The following is a 22,719-nucleotide window of genomic DNA, read 5'->3' as shown; positions in this document are numbered from 1 at the left end:
CCCTATTTAGTGACAGAGCATGCCTGTCAGTTTACCAATATTTTGTGGGTGGGATCGGTTTACAAGTTCAGCCTTTCACTGCCTCGCCCTCCAAAACTCTGTCATTCATACTTTACAGTGCTTTGGAAAGTGGAAGAGGATTTTTGTAAACTGATGCCAAACCACCCAGTATCTGAATCCAGCTTAAGCATGGGGAATTTCCAATTCAACAGACTTATTATACAGGGGTGGGGGGTGGCGAAAGAAAAACCAACCAGCCAACCTTTTCCCCTCCTTCTCCGACAATACTGCTCTTATATTCTGCTATCTAGCCCTGATCCTGCAGGCCTATTAGCAATTCCTATAGGAGAATGAGAAGCCCTCTTTTGGAACCCACTGTGATAAATCTTACAATTTCCCTGCAGATGATGCTACACACCACTCAGTGCTGCCCTTCATTCCTGGATCCTCAATTCCTTTCATCCTCACTGCACTGCTGAGCTATACAAGTTGATATAAAAGAACTAAGCTTATATAAAAAAAAGAGAACAAAAAAACTATAGTTATAAATTAAAATAAACCAAACTATTGCTAATAATTTGTTTTAGGGTAGCACCTAGAGACTGCTGGAGAGATTGGAGCCCCATTGTTGTAGCTACTGTACAAACATGTAAGAAGAATCCCTGCCCCAAAGAGATTACAGTCTAAATAGTTGAAATAGACAAAGGGTAGGAGGAGAAAGAGGCACAGGCAGGCTAAGTGGCTTACCCATGGTGTCAATCAGTGGCAGAGCTGGGACTAAAACCCAGGCAGTACCCTGTTCATTAGACCACACTGCCTCCCAATGTTAACTGAGGCTGAAATGCTTTACAAGTGACATTGGGCTTCAGAAGCCCAAAACTAGACCTGATATTTTCCCTCACGTCTGTGTAGACCTCAGACAATTCTCTCCGCAAATTCCTATCCATTCCCGTTCCAAAGCCACGGCATGCAGGTTAGAATGCTGGCCAGCAAGGAACAGAGAAACTACCACCTCACACTGCCGAAATGAGAATACTCAGGTGGAACTGGGTAAGAGGAGGATTGATAGGTGACAATGAAATGGTACATGCTGTGATGCAAGTAGCCCCTGTGACGTTTCACTCCATATTCTTTATGAAAATATGCTTATGATATGAATACGACAGATATATTTTAGGCAAGAGGAGTCTTATAAGGTATCATTGGAAAGGTTATAATTTACTGAACGTAATTATCCAATTTGTATGCCTGTATCATTTCTGTGTCTGAAGTTAGGAATATTGACTATGTATCTGTATTTCAACTATGCTACTTTGGGTGACGCCCACTGCTAGGACAATGGACTGTGAAAAGGTCTGGCCTTCCTGCGGACACTCCATACGGCCACTGACTCAAACACTGTGATACTGTGGGAAACAAAGGATTTCCATCTTATGTAAATCCTATTTAAGGGTGGGGAGGAAGGCAAACCGGACTCCTCCTATCCATGGCTTGTATGCCCAAGAAGAAAGATTGCTAAAGCCACCTGAAGGGAAAGTGTGTGGGGGGGGGGGGGGAAGGAGGGGAAGAGTCCTGACTGAGACAGGGGGTCCAATCTGAAAAGAAAGATAACTGGAATTCTGAACCACAGACACTTTGCAACCTGCCTAAAAGTAACGTTTAGGGTAAGAAATTACATTTTGTAACCTGTTTCTTTAGTATATTGAGCTTAGCTTGCGTACTTTGTTTTATTTGCTCAATAATCTGCTTTGTTCTGTCTGTTATCTCTTATATTCACTTAAAACTCACCTTTTGCTGTTAATTAACTAGTTGCTTGTTTATAATAGAACCCAGTTTATGTAATTTCTAATGGGGGGGCAAGAAGTTGTGCATATTTCCCTCCACGTTGAGGGAGGGAGCAAATTTCATAAAACCTTTTTGTTTGTACCCCTTAAAGGGAGTGGGAACATGAGTGCTGGGGGAGACCTCTCACACAGAGCTGACTTCAGTCTGTGTCTGCAGTGAGGTGTGGCTCTGCCTATGTGCTTGTCTGGAAGAGGCTTGTGAGCCTAACCCAGCAAGGTCAGGTAAAGGGGACCCAGGCTGGCAGAAGAGGCTGATGGGGAAGGGGGAGGCTCGGTTAAACACAGGCACATCAGGTGACACCCCAAAGGGCCCAAACCCCTCACAGATCCCATCACGGAAAAGCTGAGGGAACATCGACTGAGATGGCTGGGTAATGTGAGATGAGAGGTGAGATATGCTGGTCAGAGTACAAGATCTAGTAGTCCCAGGAAAAAGACTACAAGGAAGACCCAGAAAAAGGTGATTTGAGACACTGAAGGAGGACACAAAGAACATCAGCATCAGCTTGGAAGACTCACTCAACAGGAATCTTTGGAGATGAAGAACAAGGATCACTGATCCCAACTAAAGGGGCAAAGCAAAGGAAAAGAAGATACGGCAGACTAATATAGGTCTGTATTATCTGAACACCTCAATCTTTAATGTATTTATCCTCCCAACACCCCTGTGAAGTAGGGTACTATCACCACCATTTTACAGACAGGGAACTGAGGCACCAAGAGGCTAAGTGACTCGCCCAAGTTCCCACAGAAGACTATGACAGAGCAGGTAACTGCACTCAGATCTCCCAAGGCTTAGCCTAGTGCCCTAATCACTAGACCATCCTTCCACTCCAACTCCAGTACATGAGCCACCTCAGATAATGGCTAAAGATTCCCTAACTGACTGAAAGTTGAGGAGATTGGTAACAGCTGATTAATGCACAGGAATTGCTGCTGTCCTTGAGGAGTTTTGGAGTATTTTGCTGAGGAGAGTGAGAAGTGTGGATGGGAACTGTGGGGCTGCCATTCTTCTCTGGCTCTAAGGAGTTCAAGTCACACACACACACACACACACACTTTTATGCCACGCTGTAGAGATGTGGTCTTTAACCTTTTTACATACAAGATAACTATCTGAATTTAAGTGCAACCCAGGATCTACCCCGCCCCTTTCCTGAGGCCCCACCCTGCTCACTCCATCCGTCACTCACTCTCCCCCATCCTCACTCACTTTCACCGAGCTGGGGTAGGGGTTCGGGCTCTAGGCTGGGGCCAAGGACTTGAGTGTGGGAGTGGGGTGCAGGAGGGGGTGTCAGGTCCAAGCTGTGGGAGGGAGTTTGGGTGCAGGAGGGGGCTCCAGGCTAGGGCAGAGTGTTGGGATGCAGGAGGGGGTGCAGGTTCAGGACTGGCACAGGGGTGCTGGCTCCAGGAGGGGGCTCAGGGCTGGGGCAGAGGGTTGGGGTGCGGGTTCCCGCTGGGCAGCGCTTACCTTGGGTGGCTCCTGGTCAGCGGGGCTAAAGGCAGGCTCCCGGCCTACCCCGGCCCTGCGCCGCTACCAGAAGCGGCTGGCATGTCCCTGCGGCTCCTTGGGCATGGGGGCATGTGGCTCAGTGCACTGCCCCTCTCTGCAGGCACCACCCCAACAGCTCCCTTTGGCCTCAATTCCCTGTTCATGGCCAATGGGAGCTGCGGGGGTGGTGCTTGCAGACTCTAGCAGTGCAGGGAGACTCCCTGGCCCCCGGGGCCACGCCACCACAGGGACTTGCCGGCCACTTCCAGGTCCAGGAGTGGCACGGGGCCAGGGAGCCTGCCTTAACCCCGCTCGCCGCTGGACTGTTAGTGGCCGGAGATCACAATTGACCGTCAGAGGCTCTAGGATCGACCAGTCGATTGTGATCTACCAGTTGGTGACCCTGCTGAAGAGAGACTGAAGTCATCACCTTAAGAAGATCAGAAGGAATGTGTAGGTGTATGTTCTAAGGAAGCGTTTTTCAAAGTTCGGGTCATAACCCAGTACTGGGTTATGGCATGTCAGGCACTGGGTCGCTCTGGTCAGCACCGCCAACCGGGACATTAAGAGTCCTGTTGGCAGTGCTGCCCAGCTAAGGCAGGCTACTGCCTACCTACTCCGACTCTGTGCTGTGCCCAGGAAGTGGCCAGCAGTGGGTCTGGCTTCTAGGCAGGGGGGCCACAGGGCTCCGTGAGCTGCTCCCACCCTGAACACTGGCTCCACACTCCCATTGGCTAGGAACCGGCCAATGGGAACTGGGGGGGAGGGAGGTACTTAGGCGCCTCCACCTAGGATCCGGACCTGCTGCTGGCCGCTGCCAGGGAGCAACACGATCCACGGTGCCAGGACAGGTGGGAAGCCTGACCAGGAGCCACCGGAGGTAAGTCCACACCCCGAACCCTGTGCCCCAATCCCCTGCCCCAGCTCTGAACCCCACCCCCGAACCTGAAACCCCTTTCTGCACCCCAAACCCCTCATCCCCCAGCCCCACCCCAGAGCCCTGACCCCCTTCTGCACCCCAACCCCCTGCCCCAGCCCAGAGCCCCCTCCCACACCCTGAATCCTCATTCCTGGCCCCACCCTGCAGCCCTCACCCCAACCCTCTCCCATACCGCAAACCCCTCGTTCCCAGGTCCATTGAGTCACAGGCATCAATTGTTTTCTTCAACTGGGTCCCCAGAAAAAAAGTTTGAAAACCACTGTACTAAGGTACATCCCATAATAAAAATTAATTACAACAGAATGGTGAATCTTATGTGGAAAACACCAATATAGTTACCACATAAAAACAAAATTATTTATAAGTATTTCCAGTGCTGGTTGTATGTGTTTATATACATAAAATCTTTGTTCATTAAACCTGAGAGACTGTCATACAATGGCCTAAATTCCAGCTGCCATAGGAGGAAAGCGATGCAGAAAGTACTACTGGCAATTCTTTGCCACCAGTTGCTAGGCCTTAAAACTGCCTTTGTGCATGAACATCTAACAAAGTCTTTTTGCTCTGCTGCAGGGTATGAAGGTCTTGCACAGCAATTTTCTGACAAATTGGCACATGACTATTTTGCAAGCCATCTTGCTACTCTCTAGCCTGAAGCTCCTTCAGTGGGTGCTAGCTTAGTTAGTAGTACTATTATCCAGGAAACCAGGTCCTGATATTTAATCATGCAACTGCAGAGTGTTCCTTATCTGTGACCACAGCTGTCAACTCTAATGCCAAGCGAGCAAGAGAAGGGGGGCAGGGGCAAAGGGGAAAAGAACAGCAACATCTTAAGTTTTGCTAATAGCAGCAGAAGCTGTGCCAATGAATGAATGCTCAAAATTCCACGTACATGTATGTGTGTCAATTTTCACACCTTGTGTTTGTCATGCTGTCTGGAGTGGCTCACAACCATGAGTGCCAACCTCAGGGCAAACTGTCAAAAAGCAGGGAAGAGACACCAAACTAGCTGTATGTTCTACAAAAAGATTTCACCAAACCAGTAACAAGTGTTAACTCCTAAAGCTCTCCAACAGTCTTACCATGGAGTCACAGACAGTCCCTTTGGGCATTCCAGTTTATCTTGCCACCCAGGCAAGCTGGACTATGTGATAGATGGTCACTTCACCCCAAAAATCACAATAATATTCAGGTTACAACCAGTCCCAAAACACCAGTCACTTCCTACAGGTCAGGTGTACTCAGATCTCAAACCAATGACCATGCCTGTAGCCAATCCTGTAATAAACTAAAGATTTATTAACTAACAAAAGAAATTAGAGGTTTACAAGGTTAAAAACAGGAAACATACATACACCAATGAGTTACAGTCATAGATTTAAAAAAGCTAATATAAGCTTCTATAATAAGCAGCTGTATACGTCCTTTAGGCCTGAGCCATAACAAGCAGCATGGGGATCTGTTACTTATGTTTACAAATTTTTGCCCCTCAGTCCAGACAGCATAAAGAGACTCAGTTTCTCCTTTTCAGGGATTTTTATCCCCTTCACTCCAGAATCCAAGCTGATGGGATAAGTTCATCCCCAGGCCTCCCCTTCGGGAGGGAGAGAGGAATACAATCAACAAGGTTTCCTCTCCTTTGATGCTACATAATGCCTCATTTGCCTTCAGTGGGTCATCTTGTGCGCTGGACAAGCACTTTAATTAATGCTTCTTCTGTTTGGTAAATTATATAATTGCAGAGGTTTACAATGCAAACACTGAATATGACTTTATACTACAGGATACAGATATTATAAAAGTAGGATTAATACATGCAGCATCCTACAAGCAATTCCATAAAGTCTAAACAACTGAACACATTGTTATATCTATTTTAAACTATACTAACCCACAGATAAGCTAGACTGGCCAGACCAGCTATGCATTAGTCAGTGTGTTCACTGAGGCCTGGAGCACTGGCATAAGCTGGCACCTGGTCTGCCAGCACCACAGTGTTCACTTTCAGAGAGCCCATGTATAGTACTGTTCGTGCACTCTAAGTGATAACAGAGAGAGTGTGTGTTACTAGAAAGGCAATCAAAGCATTTTTCCTCATTTCAAAGTTTTAGTTACTACTGTGGCTCCATATTCCCCTGTGCAATCTCCCTACAGAAAAAGGAAGAACACACAGTTCTCGGATTGCAAAAAGACATTTTAGTAGCACCTGTCTCTGTGTGCTAGGTGTTATGCATACACAATGGGGTCTTGATCCTGAGTGGGGCCTCTGGATGCTGCCATGATATTATAAATAGCTTTAGGAAACTATAGCATCGAAGATACAAGGTCATTAAAAATAATCTCCCTACTTACTTTTGTGTTTAAAAGAATATTTCCCTCTGCTGATTTGAATACATCAAAAAAGTGTTGTTTACATGGAGCTTTACAATATTATGAATATGTATTTCAGCAACAATAGTGTGAGAACCAGAGGGTCTGCAATACCTGTCTTGCCATCAAACATGTAAGAATCAGATATTGGCATGGTAGCATTTGCAGAATTGGCAAATGGGAATTTACATTTTTCATAATTTGTCCATTAACCTACTAAGTAACCTGTAGTAGTTCTCATGTGTATGGCTGGCCGGGTGGGGTGGGGGGGGTGTCACATGAAAAAAAAATAACCATTAAAAAAAAAAAAAGAGTAGCATTACTTGCATTTCCAATGATTGCACAGAACAAAATAAAGTACATTATAAACTGAAGAAATATTTTTTTGCTAGTAAGAAACAATTTTTCAGAAAGACATTTTCAGCATTGTCAATAGTCTGACTTCAGTAGTGAAGCACTATCCCAGTCAAAGGAAAATAAAGTATTTTTACCCATCTGTATGTGGATGCAACTGTATAATTTGCTACGTTGTTAAATGCTTTAAATTACTATAGTGTAAGTTTAAGTTCCACCATCACCAGACAGCCTGCTATGTCACATTTTCTCAGACCAGGTAGGGCTACATGTAAAGTTGCGCCAGCCTATTTTTTATTTTTATTTTTAAATTTAGCTATGCTAGCAAAAGCCCAAATGCAAAATGTAATTATATTGGCATAAAAGGAGCTTGTGCAGATCTAGCTTGTTTTGTTTGGGGAACAGTTATAAACTATATTAGCAAAAGCATTTTTTTGCCAGTATTAGCTGTGTCTGCAGTAGGAGGGTTTGCCAGTATAGCTATAATGGCAAGGCTTTGAAGTGCAGACAAGGCTTCACTGTTAAGGAAGCCAACAGAAGACTTAGATGAGGCACTACAATCATTCCTTAACTACAGATATAGGCGGTAACACCATTTCCCATCCTGTGATCCACAGAGATTGACCAGCAACAGAAGAAGCAGAAAGAGAACATTCAAATGTTGTTAGCAGAAAACAGTTTAATATAAAAGACTTGAGCACAAAGCATATTTACAACATTTTGCCATTGCTATGAAGAGAGACACTGCAAAACACACCAACATTCTGCTTACTGCACTGACTCTCCAGTGAGCACAGAATCCAACTCAGTGTGTCTGACCTGATGTTCAAAGCCCCCAACAAGTGAGGGGGGAGCAGCTTTATCTACCTGAGAGATGAACTCTCCCTCCTCAACAGCTACATGTGAGCATGGGAGACAAATCTCACAGGAGAGGGACCTAGAATATGAAATGGACTTCTCCAAAGGCAAAAAATGACCACATAGGTCTTATCACGTCCAGCAAAAAATACAGAAGATATTTGACTTATGTTTCCCTCAAATTATTTAATTCTTTCCCTCACTCACAAATCAGATCTATAAATTAATCAAGCCTTCCTAAAGGCTGGAAAGGAGGAAATATTTCTCGTTTCAAATTCTTGGGGGATGTTCAGATACTATGGCGATACAGGCTATAAATTTAGCTAGCTAAATATAACAAAGGAACTATACTATACTTAAGATGCATTGATTAAAAATAGTGTACTTACAGCCTCCCATGCCTTTCATCAAAAAACTACAACCAGCGATGTGAACTGGACTTCTCCTTAATCGCAAATATTTACCTGTTAATGAGTCTACACATTTTGGATTTAGCCTATAAACTGGCAACAGAAAGAGAGTTACAAACGACGCATTTAAAAAAAGGAAGTTCTGAATTTCATAACCATTACTGACACTGATGTGATTCAGGAAATACGCAATACTACAAATTTCAAAACACAGTAAGAGCATCCAGGGGTGGGAACTGGAGCAGAATTATAATTAAAAAACAATTATACTTTAAGGATTTGTAAAAAAAAAAACAAAACAACTTAAGAGCTGTCTATTAGACATCACAGAAGATCTCATACAAGTTCAACTCAGTGTCCTGGGCAAATTTATCTTGGTAACTACGTTCTGTTTGACTTAAAAGTTCTGTCCAATTACAGCTATACAGATTATACTGCCCTTTCTTAAAAGCCTGGTATGCAGTGTTGCTTGTGAAAAATGACTACAAAATACACAAGAAGTGGTATTGCAGTTTATAAAGCAATTAGGGCTCTTTGGATGACTTGAGTTAGGGTATTAGCTTATTCTCTTGTTACTTCCATTTCCAGGCTCACATTTTAAATATTGAATTTATATCCAAGAAATAGGTGCAGTGTCTACACAAGCTAAATCACCCTTCAGCAACTAGCTGCGACCAGTAAATAGGACAGCCCTATATTTTCAACTGTTTCATTCTTGTGTCTTATTTTTATGTAATTTGTACTAAAAATCAATAGTATTTGAATCCTCTATTATGTATTTCATTCCTGCAAAAAGCTAACACAGAAACAGTCACTGATGCGACCTCCCAATTCTTTTCCTCTTTTGAATGCCAAGTATTCTACTAAAGCTGTAGTGTTATTGCAACATTGTTTTCAGAAGATTCAATGATCTGCTGGCCTAAAATGCTCCTACAGCAAGCCATGCTTTCAACTTAACATTCCCTCAAGGTCACAGGCTTCCAACACACCCAAGTTGCCAACCCTTATAGAACAATCCTATAGAATTATGCGGAGATGAAACCAATAGGTTTCTAAAGAAATTGTTCTAAACGACTATCCTTTCTACAGAACGTCTGTAAAAATCTATTTATAGAATTTGTTCAGGCATGTTACATAAGGAAAGGGACGTCAATTTCAACAGATTTCCACATGTGCAAGCTGTATATTGTACCTAACATACTGTAGTGAACACTCAGTGTAACATACTACTTCTGTCAGACAGTCCTGCTCTTTCCTTGAAGCCCCACTGTGAAACATTGGCGCTCTAACATTTGCTTTCATGAGTAGAACCTACACAGGCAACAGCCATAGGTAATGATGCATCCGATGAAGTGAGCTGTAGCTCACGAAAGCTCATGCTCAAATAAATTGGTTAGTCTCTAAGGTGCCACAAGTCCTCCTTTTCTTTTTGCGAATGCAGACTAACACGGCTGTTACTCTGAAACCTGTCATTATGCAAGGCACTGCATTTAGCCGTATGGAGTGGAAATCTATCAACTGCATGAAGAAACTTGTACAGATACAGACAGACATCATCTTCCTTTCCAAATGCAAACAGATGGACATCGTACCAAAAGGACTGAAGGTAAAAAATCCATTACAATCTACATACCACACAGACTATGCTGACAGCTTGTGCCACACGCTCTCAAAGAAACTGCGGAATCACCTGATCAACATCCTCTACAGCAAACAGGGAAAGATTAAGAATGAGCTCTCAAAACTGGATACTCTCATAAAAAACCAACCTTCCACACAAACTTCCTCGTGGCTGGACTTTACTAAAACTAGACAAGCCATTTACAACGCACACTTTGCTTCTCTACAAAAGAAAAAGGACACTAAACTTTCTAAACTACTACATGCTACAAGGGGCCACAGCAATGGTTCCCTCAACCCACCCAGCAATATTGTTAACCTATCCAACTATACTCTCAGCCCAGCAGAAGCAGCTGTCCTATCTCGGGGCCTCTCCTTCTGCCCCTCCACCCCCACGAACATGATACAGTTCTGTGGTGACCTAGAATCCTATTTTCGACGTCTCCAACTCAAGGAATATTTCCAAAATACCTCTGAACAACATACTAATCCACAGAGGCCTCCCGACCAACATTACAAAAAGAAGGATTCTAGGTGGACTCCTCCTGAAGGTCGAAACAGCAGACTGGACTTCTACATAGAGTGCTTCCGCCGACGTGCACGGGCTGAAATTGTGGAAAAGCAGCATCACTTGCCCCATAACCTCAGCCGTGCGGAACACAATGCCATCCACAGCCTCAGAAACAACTCTGACATCATAATCAAAAAGGCTGACAAAGGAGGTGCTGTTATCATCATGAATAGGTCGGAATATGAACAAGAGGCTGCTCGGCAGCTCTCCAACACCACTTTCTACAAGCCATTACCCTATGATCCCACTGAGAGTTACCAAAAGCAACTACAGCATTTGCTCAAGAAACTTCCTGAAAAAGCACAAGATCAAATCCGCACAGACACCCCTGGAACCCCGACCTGGGATATTCCATCTACTACCCAAGATCCATAAACCTGGAAATCCTGGGCGCCCCATCATCTCAGGCATTGGCACCCTGACAGCAGGATTGTCTGGCTATGTAGACTCCCTCCTCAGGCCCTACGCTACCAGCACTCCCAGCTACCTTTGAGACACCACTGACTTCCTGAGGAAACTACAATCCATCGGTGATCTTCCTGAAAACACCATCCTGGCCACAATGGATGTAGAAGCCCTCTACACCAACATTCCACACAAAGATGGACTACAAGCCGTCAAGAACACTATCCCCGATAATGTCACGGCTAACCTGGTGGCTGAACTTTGTGACTTTGTCCTTACCCATAACTATTTTACATTTGGGGACAATGTATACCTTCAGATCAGCGGCACTGCTATGGGTACCCGCATGGCCCCACAGTATGCCAACATGTTTATGGCTGATTTAGAACAACGCTTCCTCAGCTCTCATCCCCTAACGCCCCTACTCTACTTGCGCTATATTGATGACATCTTCATCATCTGGACCCATGGAAAAGAAGCCCTTGAGGAATTCCACCATGATTTCAACGATTTCCATCCCACCATCAACCTCAGCCTGGTCCAGTCCACACAAGAGATCCACTTCCTGGACACTACAGTGCTAATAAACAATGGTCACAAACACCACCCTATACTGGAAACCTACTGACCGCTATTCCTACCTACATGCCTCCAGCTTTCACCCTGACCACACCACACGATCCATCGTCTACAGCCAAGCTCTGCGATACAACCGCATTTGCTCCAATCCCTCAGACAGAGACAAACACCTACAAGATCTCTATCAAGCATTCTTACAACTACAATACCCACCTGCGGAAGTGAAGAAACAGATTGATAGAGCCAGAAGAGTTCCCAGAAGTCACCTACTACAGGACAGGCCTAACAAAGAAAATAACAGAACGCCACTAGCCGTCACCTTCAGCCCCCAACTAAAACCCCTCCAAGGCATTCTTAAGGATCTACAACCTATCCTGAAGGATGACCCAACACTCTCACAAATCTTGGGAGACAGGCCAGTCCTTCCCTACAGACAACCCCCCAACCTGAAGCAAATACTCACCAACAACCACATACCACACAACAGAACCACTAACCCAGGAACCTATCCTTGCAACAAAGCCCGTTGCCAACTGTGCCCACATATCTATCCAGGGGACACCATCACAGGGCCTAATAACATCAGCCACACTATCAGAGGCTCGTTCACCTGCACATCCACCAATGTGATATATGCCATCATGTGCCAGCAATGCCCCTCTGCCATGTACATTGGTCAAACTGGACAGTCTCTACGTAAAAGAATAAATGGACACAAATCAGACGTCGAGAATTATAACATTCAAAAACCAGTCGGAGAACACTTCAATCTCTCTGGTCACGCAATCACAGACATGAAGGTCGCTATCTTACAACAAAAAAACTTCAAATCCAGAGTCCAGCGAGAAACTGTTGAATTGGAATTCATTTGCAAATTGGAATTCATTTGCAAATTGGATACTATTAATTTAGGCTTAAATAGAGACTGGGAGTGGCTAAGTCATTATGCAAGGTAGCCTATTTCCCCTTGTTTTTTCCTCCCCCCTCCCCCCAGAGACGTTCTGGTTAAACTTGGATTTATGCTGGAAGTGGCCCACCTTGATTGTCATGCACAGTGTGGGGAGAGTGGTCAGTTTGGATGAGCTATTGCCAGCAGGAGAGTGAGTTTGGGGGGGGGGGTGTGTGTGTGTGAGAAAACCTGGATTTGTGCTGGAAATGGCCCACTTTGATTTTCATGCAGGTTGTAAGGAGAGTGGTCACTTTGGATAGGCTATTACCAGCAGGAGAGTGAGTTTGTGTGTGTGGTTTTTGGAGGGGGGTGAGAGAACCTGGATTTCTGCAGGAAATGGCCCACCTTGATTATCATACACATTGTGAAGACAGTGGTCACTTTGGATGGGCTATTACCAGCAAGAGAGTGAGTTTGTCTGTGGGGGGGTGGAGGGTGAGAAAACCTGGATTTGTGCTGGAAATGGCCCAACTTGATGATCACTTTAGATAAGCTATTACCAGCAGGAGAGTGGGGTGGGAGGAGGTATTGTTTCATGGTGTCTGTGTATATAATAATGTCTTCTGCAATTTCCACAGTATGCATCCGATGAAGTGAGCTGTAGCTCACGAAAGCTCATGCTCAAATAAATTGGTTAGTCTAAGGTGCCACAAGTCCTCCTTTTCTTTTTGTGAATACAGACTAACACGGCTGTTACTCTGAAACCAGCCATAGGTAAGGAACTTGAACAGACAGAATGGTGCCAGCTCTCACAATGTTTGCCATTCTTCTCAAAGCCTCAGTTCCTGGTTTTTCATTCACAAAGTATGAAGCTGAATGGAGCTTAAAGTTGAACAAGTGAAATTTTATTAACCCCTCGGGGTCTATTCTGTCCACGTGTCCGAGTTGCTTCCTGCCTAATTCCCTCCATTATCTATTCCACTGTTATCCCATCATTAACAGTCATTCCAGGGAACACTGGCCTCTGATTCCAATTTCACTGATCATAATATACCAGGAGCTATGTGATTATGTGAAAACTTCAGCTTGCATTTAAAATGCATTTTTTTTCAGCTGTGGAGAAAAACTTGAGAACATGACCCTGCTAAAACCTTAGAAATCAAAAAGTAAATAAAAACAGAGCCACAATGTTTTAATGACAGGTTTCAGAGTAGCAGCCGTGTTAGTCTGTATCCGCAAAAAGAAAAGGAGGACTTGTGGCACCTTAGAGACTAACAAATTTGAGCATAAGCTTTCGTGAGCTACAGCTCACTTCACTGGATACATTCAGTGGAAAATACAGTGGGGAGATTTTAGTATACACAGAGAACATGAAACAATGGGTGTTACCATACAGACTGTAACAAGAGTGATCAGGTAAGGTGAGCTATTACCAGCAGGAGAGAGGAGGGGGGGGGACACGACCTTTTGTAGTGATAATCAAGGTGGGCCATTTCCAGCAGTTGACAAGAACATCTGTGAGGAACAGCGGGGTGGTGGGGAAGGGGGGGAGAAATAAACATGGAGAAATAGTTTTACTTTGTGTAATGACCCATCCACTCCCAGTCGTCTTTATTCAAGCCTAAGTTAATTGTAACCAGTTTGCAAATTAATTCCAATTCAGCAGTCTCTTGTTGGAGTCTGTTTTTGAAGCTTTTTTTGTTGAAGAATTGCCACTTTTAGGTCTGTAATCAAGTGACCAGAGAGATTGAAGTGTTCTCTGCCTGGGTTTTTGAATGTTATAATTCTTGACGTCTGATTTGTGTCCATTTATTCTTTTACGTAGAGACTGTCCAGTTTGGCCAATGTACATGGCAGAGGGGCATTGCTGGCACATGATGGCATATATCACATTGGTAGATATGCAGGTGAATGAGCCTCTGATAGCGTGGCTGATGTGATTAGGCCCTATGATTGTGTCCCCTGAATAAATGTGGACACAGTTGGCAACGGGCTTTGTTGCAAGGATAGGTTCCTGGGTTAGTGGTTCTGTTGTGTGGCGTGTGGTTGCTGGTGAGTATTTGCTTCAGGTTGGGGGGCTGTCTGTAAGCAAGGACTAGCCTGTCTCCCAAGATCTGTGAGAGTGATGCGTCGTCCTTCAGGATAGGTTGTAGATCCTTGATGATGCGTTGGAGAGGTTTTAGCTGGGGGCTGAAGGTGATGGCTAGTAGCGTTCTGTTATTTTCTTTGTTGGGCCTGTCCTGTAGTAAGTAACTTCTGGGTACTCTTCTGGCTCTGTCAATCTGTTTCTTCACTTCAGCAGGTGGGTACTGTAGTTGTAAGAACGCTTGATAGAGATCTTGTAGGTGTTTGTCTCTGTCTGAGGGGTTGATTTTAAACAATTTCGAGATTATATTTTTAGGACTGGACATTATTTTGTTGGGTTGGCAATACCGAGATAGACCAAGAGATGAAAGTCGTGAACAGATTTTATGAAACCCTGTGTCTCTAAGAACTGCAAACTAGCTGATAAGCAGTTCTCCAAGAACTTACTGCTTATATATTCAGATAAATCAGAACTAGGAAGACCATTTGCAGTGGTTCCATCTGGTGATGCCCAACAGTTACCTCCATCTCAAAGGATGGAAGCAGGAAGTACCAGGAACCAAGACAGTATTCCCATATTCTCTCAGCTAAGCAGATTCCTGTTGGTTTACTGGTCTATGAAACAGGAGGCTTTCCTGAAATCCAAAGACTCATTCCATGATCAACAAGAGTTGTCCCTGAAAGCATAGCTGGACCACGTTACCCTTTGTACACATCATGCCAAAAAAAGAATATGTACTATATCTAAAGAACCCAGTCAGTCAACGATGGATTCACAATCTAATTATTTTTCTCTGTGCCTTCACCAAGAAATCTGCTTGCACAGAATGCCTATTACATGACATTTATTAGCATTCCTGTTTTTTTCTGCAACTCCTACTAGCTAGCATCTCATGTGACAATAGTAAAGAATAAAAGAATGAGTCACTTCTAACACAAGGAATTCGTCAGAATAAGCAAAACACTATTATTCCCCAAAACTAAACTACTTTCTGTCATCCCTGATGAGAATCTTGATCCAGAACACTCCTTCAGCCCCTTTCTTCTAGGCTTCATGCCACATATTTAAAGAAACAGTATACATAATGCCTTTTTCAAATAACATTTTAGTTCTATAAAACTTCCCTTTGCCTTTTAAGGCATGGACAGTAAATTCTTCTTCATCCCACCCTGGTAATTTTACGTTCTGAAAGGAGCAATAGTGTGTCTGGCACAATAAATAATAAAACATCACTAAAAATACACTTTGTTACACTTTTTTGTCTGAGTTAAATTTGGTTTAATCACTGTCATTGCTAGAGTTATTGCTCACATCAAGAACAGGGAGGAGTGATTCCATCTGAATGCATACAGACCAATATCAGTGCTATACCACAGTTATCTGAAACAAAGTAATGCTTCAACATCTCCTATACAGATAGTACACTTTATATTCAAGCTTATTTTAGGTCACTCATGACATTCGAATAACTAAGGTTGTACTGTTAGACAATATCCATCTTTGGCTCCCTCCCTAATCCATTTTCATTGCACCAATTTACATTAATTGGGTCTTAAGATGCTCATATTCTACAATGACTGACATGATATAACCTAGGTAGAACAGAATCTGAGATCTAAATTTTAGATCTATTCTTCAATGAGGCTGTTTATTGCAGTAGCAACTGTAGGCCCTAGTCAAGATGGGGGCCTAATTGTACTAAGTGCTATACACTTATATACTAGCAGTCCCTTGTCCTAAAAATCTTACAATCTAAGTAAGCAAAAGATAAAAGAAATATTGTCTCTATTTTAAAGATGAGAAGACTGAGGCAGAGATTAAATAACTTGCCTGAGGTCACACAGAATCCTGAAACAGAGCCATTAATTGACCCCAGGTTCCCAGTCCAGTAACTTAACCAAAGACCATCCCTTCCACCAGTCCACAATTGACTTTGATCAAGCTAGTTTTTCTATGCCTGAGTCTGCCGTGGTAGCTTTAACATTTATATAGACAAGCAAGTCCTTGGTAAGGGTTTCACACAGATTACCAGAAATGTCTCTTTTCCTATTTCAGGTTCTCTGTGGTGATACATCCATTCTTATTTCAGTTATACATTCCCACAGCTCTTAGGTCTTCTTCTTCCAACTCACTTTTGAAGAGTCCTCTTTTCATTTGGTTTCATTGCTACTTTTTATTTGTAAGCATGAAATAATTTCTTTTATTTCACCCAGATGTGTTTTCCACTTCTCTGTTAAAGAAGTTCTTGCATCTGGAATCTCCTTTTACATGGACTGCTTAATCTATTGGAAAAAGTCCTTTTCACTTTATCTTAAAAAAACAAAAACAAAACTGGTTTACGGCGGGGATGGGGACTGAAAGGGTTGGCTTACCCACTGCAGAAGTATTTCAAGTTTTGATACTTGAAGATTCCCGGTGAAGCTTCATTTCAGTTAGATTGTCAGAGTGATGACTTGACGACTAAACAACCTTAGCCTCATATTAAAGCTGGCTACCACAGTCTTGTCCTTTGTCCCAGTTGTTCTTAAATGAGGCACTGAGCCAGCATATGTTGGGTGTTCAAAAGAACTTGCCAGCTACTTGAGTCTAAGGTGCCACAAGTACTCCTTTACTTTTTGCAAATACAGACTAACATGGCTGTTACTCTGAAACCCATCCTAAGAGAGTTTCCATTTGCCAGTGTTTCGCCAGAACATATTCTAGAGTACTCATTTAATTATATAAAATAGACCCAAGATAAACTGATGGGTACCTTGCATAATGGGGCTCTGATTCATGAATGGGACTCCAAGGTTCTACTGCAATACAAATAATACGGTGTATAAACAATTTCCTTTTGAATTTTATAGGACTTAATAATTAAGAAAAATGTGACAGCCTGCTCAAAACAAAATCAATACCATCCTAAAAAAGCCCACACATCCCTTCCAATTAAAGTCTGATAAGAGACAGGCTCAACACCATACCCTAAATACCAGACTGATTGAAAATTGCTTCCCTTGCTGGCACAGGGCCAGCAGGCTTTCGCTGCACTGCAAACACCACACCACCAGCCCACAGATATTTATATCTATATCATTTTGCTGAAGCATCTAAACTGCTCTCAGCTGCCACAGTGGAACATGGGGACAGAGCTGGCCTCTTAGGTATCCAGGTCCCAAGCTATTCAGGCCTTTATAAATCTAAGACCCCGCCTTGATTTGCACATGAGAGCAAATAGTAAGCCACAATTTCTGGCTACTGATTCCACTTGAGTTTCCAGGAACAGTCAGGGATCTCAAAACATCCCCAATGTGTGAAATGTGAAGAAACTTCCTCAGTAATGGCAGCTGGAACCACCCCAGCTATTTTATCAGCATCTCTCCTCCAGTCCACATCATCTCAATCTTTTCTGGAGGAAACTTCAACTCATTTGTTATCATTGACACCCCAGCTTTGGTCAGGCAACATGAACACAATCTGATGGAAATGAAACACTGCTACATATCACCCGGACAATGACACCAGAACTCAGAATGCCTTGCTATCTCCTTCAGCAGCCTCTCATGCACATTGGCTAGAAGAGGTGACCGATTAAGTGGGTGGGTTGGTTGGATTTTTTTTTTTTTTTTTGGGGGGGGGGGGGGAGGTGGGGGGAAAGGGAGCAGAAGAGGGGAAATCTTCCAGGATCTCCACATATGATAAAATACATCTAGAGATGAACACAATTGCCTTTTCTCCCCCTTCAATAAAGGCAATATTTAATAAAACTAAAAACTCCATGTTAAACAGCCATATTTTGCCAGAATTTACCAATGTCTATGGCATAAGGTTGAGAGAAATTGAAAAATGGGAATTGCCAGAGGTTCTCATGCTCAAGTTTTTCTCCTGAAGGAAGAAAAAACCCCACACATTTAGGTTTATCTTCTAAACCACTTTTCAAAATATCCTGTAAAATGTTGAGGTTTGACTTCTGTACTATTTGCCTTTTTATCTTCACAGTAGAAGTGCTTCTTCTCCAAAGACAGTCAAATTGTTTCTGCTACTTACACTGTACATGCTAAGAGCCAGAGTTCAGTGCATTTTAGGAAACAGCATTTTTCTATATAATTTTAGTTATATGCCATTGCCCCATCATCCAACTTGAACCATCATAGGTAAGAGAAATGTGAACTTGTAAGAATACAGTATTAGTGGATTACACAAGATTTCAAATATAAATGCATCCAATCCACCAGAAGTGGCTCAGAAATTTAACTCCCATTGTCTACTTTGTAACAGGGCAATTAGAAGTTTGAAAGCCAAGTGAAGAGGAAGAAAAGCAACAGCAAGTGTTCAGAAAGAAGTGGAGCTTTGATAAAGTTGGACCAAAGCAGCAAGAAGAGGAATCCATGTGTCGAAGCTGGAGCAACGACAAGAACTTAACTATAGGAAGCTTGCTTTGGTTTTAAAGAAAGCCCCTTCCATTTGTATTACCAACCACGTACAGTCATGCCCTGGTGGCATTCTAGCAGTGGTGTAGGTACCCTAATAGAACAAGTGTACCACAGATGGCTCAGAAAAACTGAAGCACTTGTACTTCTTAGTTTAAAAAAATTTTTTTGAAAGCTTGCTAGCTAGAAGGCTGATCCTTCTAAACAATCCTTACTATGGCAATGGGTGTAGAGCCAGACCTAGACTCTGATCCTGTCCCTTGAGGAGTAGTACGGATGGACAATGCAAGAGAAATTATAATTCTGCCATTTGGTCACCTGTTTTTTCCATTACAGCAAGTCCTGGAACAGCTGGCCCTGTTGTTGCCATGCTCACAGCTACATACACTCATGACTCTGACTCATAATTTTGAAGGACAAACATTACTTTTCCCTCTCCTTTTTGGCAGCTTTTTACAGATTTCATGGTTTACAAGTGCATCTTACTCTTTCATTTGAAGAAAGCTGCATGTGGAGAATAAATATTAAAAATCTATTCCAAACTAAAAGGTCTCCGATTTCCTCACCACTATGTTTACTGCTAAAGTTTTTTGTACTCTACATCAAAAACAAAAAAATACCAACTACAAATGGCACAGAAATAAAGAAAGTTTTGCCTGTTTCCAATAATTTTTTATTTTATTCTCCATGGAATTCACCTGTTTTGTGTGTTGCTGCCTCCTAAATCTGTCTACCTCTTGTCGGTGAGATTTAATTGTTGAAGAGGGGGACAGAGGGACCTTTTTTAAAAAAAAAAACCAAACCTTTTCCACAACTGTAAGAAATAAAAATTGTCTGTGCAGTAATACTCTGTTGCCAAAGTTAGGCAACTAAATCCCTATTTAGACACCTCAGTGGCCCAATTTCCAGAAGTGAGAACCTGCAGCTTCCATTGAAAGATACCTGCTTTTGTAAATTTTGGCTTCAGTATGTACATGTCAATATTTTATTATGTTGCATTTCATTTGGCACCTGGATACTTAATTATACAGAAAAAAGAAAAAAACATTTATCCAAGAATGAAAAATTTCCATCTTTGGTCACCAGCTTGAGAGGCACAGACACCAAAGTGGGGACTGGGAGCTGCAGGCTTGAAATAGAATCAGAGAAACATCTTTGTTTCTCAGGTCAAGTAACTTGTGGGAGACCACCATTCCTAGAGAAGAAAGATGTACTTCTGGTTAAGGGACAGGATTGGGACTCAGGCATTGAGTTCAGTTCCCACCTCTTTGACACTTCCTATGTGACTTTGGGCAAGTAAAGTCACGCTCTGCCTCAATTCCCCATCTGTAAAATGGAGATACTACTACTTCCTTTATCTGTCTGGCCTATATTACTTTTAAGCAATTTGGGACAGACACTGTCTCAATGGGAGCTTGATCTCAGTTTGGAATCTACTGTAATACAAATCCTTCCCATAGCATTGCTCTATACTAATAGTCTTTTACAAATACAAGTACAATCGGAATATGCCATCCATGCCAGAATGATCTAACAATCTAAGTTAGACAAATAATATGACAGTCTCTGGGATAGTTGAGGGGAAAAGTACAAAAAGAGGAAGAACTGTTCTTGTCAGAGGATCAAGACCAGACTATTTGTAAATGTGTGAACTTCCCGATTTTTTTGACAGTGAGGGAAGAGCGTTATTTTTTTATTATTTGTTGATGAGAATAAGAGGGAAGAAAGCAGGAAGATCAAGAGTGAATATTACAAAATTTTCCTCAAAGGTGACTTAAAAGAAGGTAGAGTGTCCAAGTTTAATAGTTTTACTAATGTGCAGGAGAGTTCAGGAACTCTTTGTGGCCTGCTACAGTAAATTACACAGGTCATGAACTCACAGCAGCAGAGGCCTTTGTATACAGCTGAAAGTTTGGAACTTTCTAGTAGAGAAAAATATAAAACATATTCAAGGTAACTTATTGACACTCCATATGCCCCTGGTGTTCCACAGTAATTAGCGATCCATTATCACACAGTGAATTAGATTCTGCACAGGATTTTTTGTTTGTTTTTTCTTAAAACAAACAAACTAATCATAGAAGTGTAGAGCTGGAAGGAACATCAAGAGGTCAAGTCCAGACCCCTCTGTAATCCTTGACCATTCCTGACAGGTATTTGTCCCACCTGTTCTTAAAAGCCTCCAATGACGGGAATTCCACAACCTCCCTCAGAAGTCTGTTCCAGTGCTTAACTACTCTTACAGTTAGAAAGTTTTTTCCTAATACCTAAACTAAATCTTCCTTGCTGAAGACTAAGCCTATTACGTCTTATCCTACCTTTGGCGGACACAGAACAATTAGGCCCCATCTTCTTTATCACAGCCCTTAACATATGAAGGCTGTTCTTAGTCTCCCTGCAGTCTTCCTTTCTCAAGGCTAAATATGCTCAGTTTTTTTAAAAAAAAAAACTTTTCTTCATAGGTCAGGTTTTCTAAACCTTTTATCATTTCTGTTGCTCTCCTCTGGACTCTCTCCAATTTATCCACATCTTTTCTAAAGCATGGCACCCAGAATTGGACACAGTACTGTTAGGCTATAGATATTCAGGCCTGTCTGTAAAGGCCTATACTCTAAGAATTTAGGCGTATTCTTATCACTTAGCTAGTTATAGAGGTATAAAAGAAAGAATCAAAATCACTGTCTGCTGGTGTACGGGCCTTCTCTTAGTGTGACAGTCTGAGGCCCTGTTCTTAGGCTAAGGCCTTTGGCTAAGCAGCAGAGGCAGCCATAAGTTGGGAAGCAAACTACCCATTCCTATTGAGCAAAGTTGGAAACTGCCATAAAGATGGCACTTTTTAAATTTCCCTATTAAAATCGGACTCATTCATTGCAAAAAACAGTTGATTTACTACTCTCTAGGCAGGGAATTAGCATGGTAGGAAGACCAATATTGTTTCTAAGTAATTCATATATTATCTGTCCTGAACATAAAAAGCTTGATGTTTCCATAATGTGCAAAAATACTTGCACTGGCCTACTGGACCTTTGAAATATTCCTCTTCTAGTTCAATAGTTACTTTTCACATAGAGATTAACAAAAGAGAGCAGAGGGTGTTCCATAAACATGAATCTGGAGGCTCCAACAATACATATACCATGGACTCTCTGAACATCAGCTCATGCGTCCAGTTTCAGTCCTGCAGCATCTTGAAAGTCCTACCACAAACTGAAAATACAAGTCATATGATTTACAGTTATTTATTGTGCATGCTCTGAAAAGCTTTTGCATCAGGCAGCAGCACATAAAAGGCTCACAGTCCTATTCTTGTTCAAGGAAGGATTCCAATTGAAATCAAAAGTCACTGGAATTATTTAAGCAAGTAAAGCAAGCAGGATATATGACTCAATGTCTTTGCTGCTAAAAGAAAAAAAGTTGAGTGGAAAAAAAAAAAATCTTTACGTTCCTACAGTTCTTATACCCAAACCCCAGACATATCCCTATAAAATAGTGCAAAAGTTTTAAGTTGTTAGCAACAGTTTGCTGGTGATATTCATATTAGAAAGTTCTAGTGTACACTGGTGGCTGATGTTTAAACTATTATGTCATCTAACCCCTCACAAACTAGCATCTGCCAGCACCTATCAACTGGAGTTCTCTCCACCGATATCACCATTAGAGCTGCACTGGTGATGGCAATTGTGGGAAATTTTAAGAAAGGAGTCTAGCACAGGCCTATGCTTGATCTATACAAGAAAATTAAGTTGGCTTCCTTACGTCGCTCAGGGGTGTGAAATATCCACCCCTCTGACAGACATAGTTAGACCAATCTAAACCCTGGTGCAGACAGTGCTAAGTTGATTGAAGAATTCTTCTGTCAACCTACCTACTGCCTCTCAGGAAGGTGAAT

The 22,719-nt window shown here is 42.5% G+C and overlaps 1 protein-coding gene across 3 annotated transcripts in view; it reads right to left on the bottom strand.

Annotated features, from left to right (window-relative positions):
* FGD4 (FYVE, RhoGEF and PH domain containing 4) overlaps positions 1 to 22,719 on the bottom strand; it is a 179,276-nt gene that overhangs the window by 111,641 nt on the left and 44,916 nt on the right. Inside the window, exon 1 of one of the 3 annotated variants that reach the window (XM_037878599.2) lies at positions 8,248 to 8,391. The exons of the other annotated variants lie outside the window; for them this stretch is intronic. Coding sequence (XP_037734527.1) covers positions 8,248 to 8,266 — 19 coding nt within the window. The 5' untranslated portion in view covers positions 8,267 to 8,391. Of the gene's footprint in view, positions 1 to 8,247; positions 8,392 to 22,719 lie in introns of those variants that run through there. 3 annotated transcript variants of the gene reach the window in all.

This window comes from Chelonia mydas, chromosome 1 (assembly GCF_015237465.2).
Source record: "Chelonia mydas isolate rCheMyd1 chromosome 1, rCheMyd1.pri.v2, whole genome shotgun sequence".
In the NCBI taxonomy this organism is placed as follows: Eukaryota; Metazoa; Chordata; order Testudines; family Cheloniidae; genus Chelonia; species Chelonia mydas.
The sequence above is the reverse complement of the archived record's forward strand: the minus strand, read 5'-3'. Positions and strand labels throughout refer to the sequence as shown.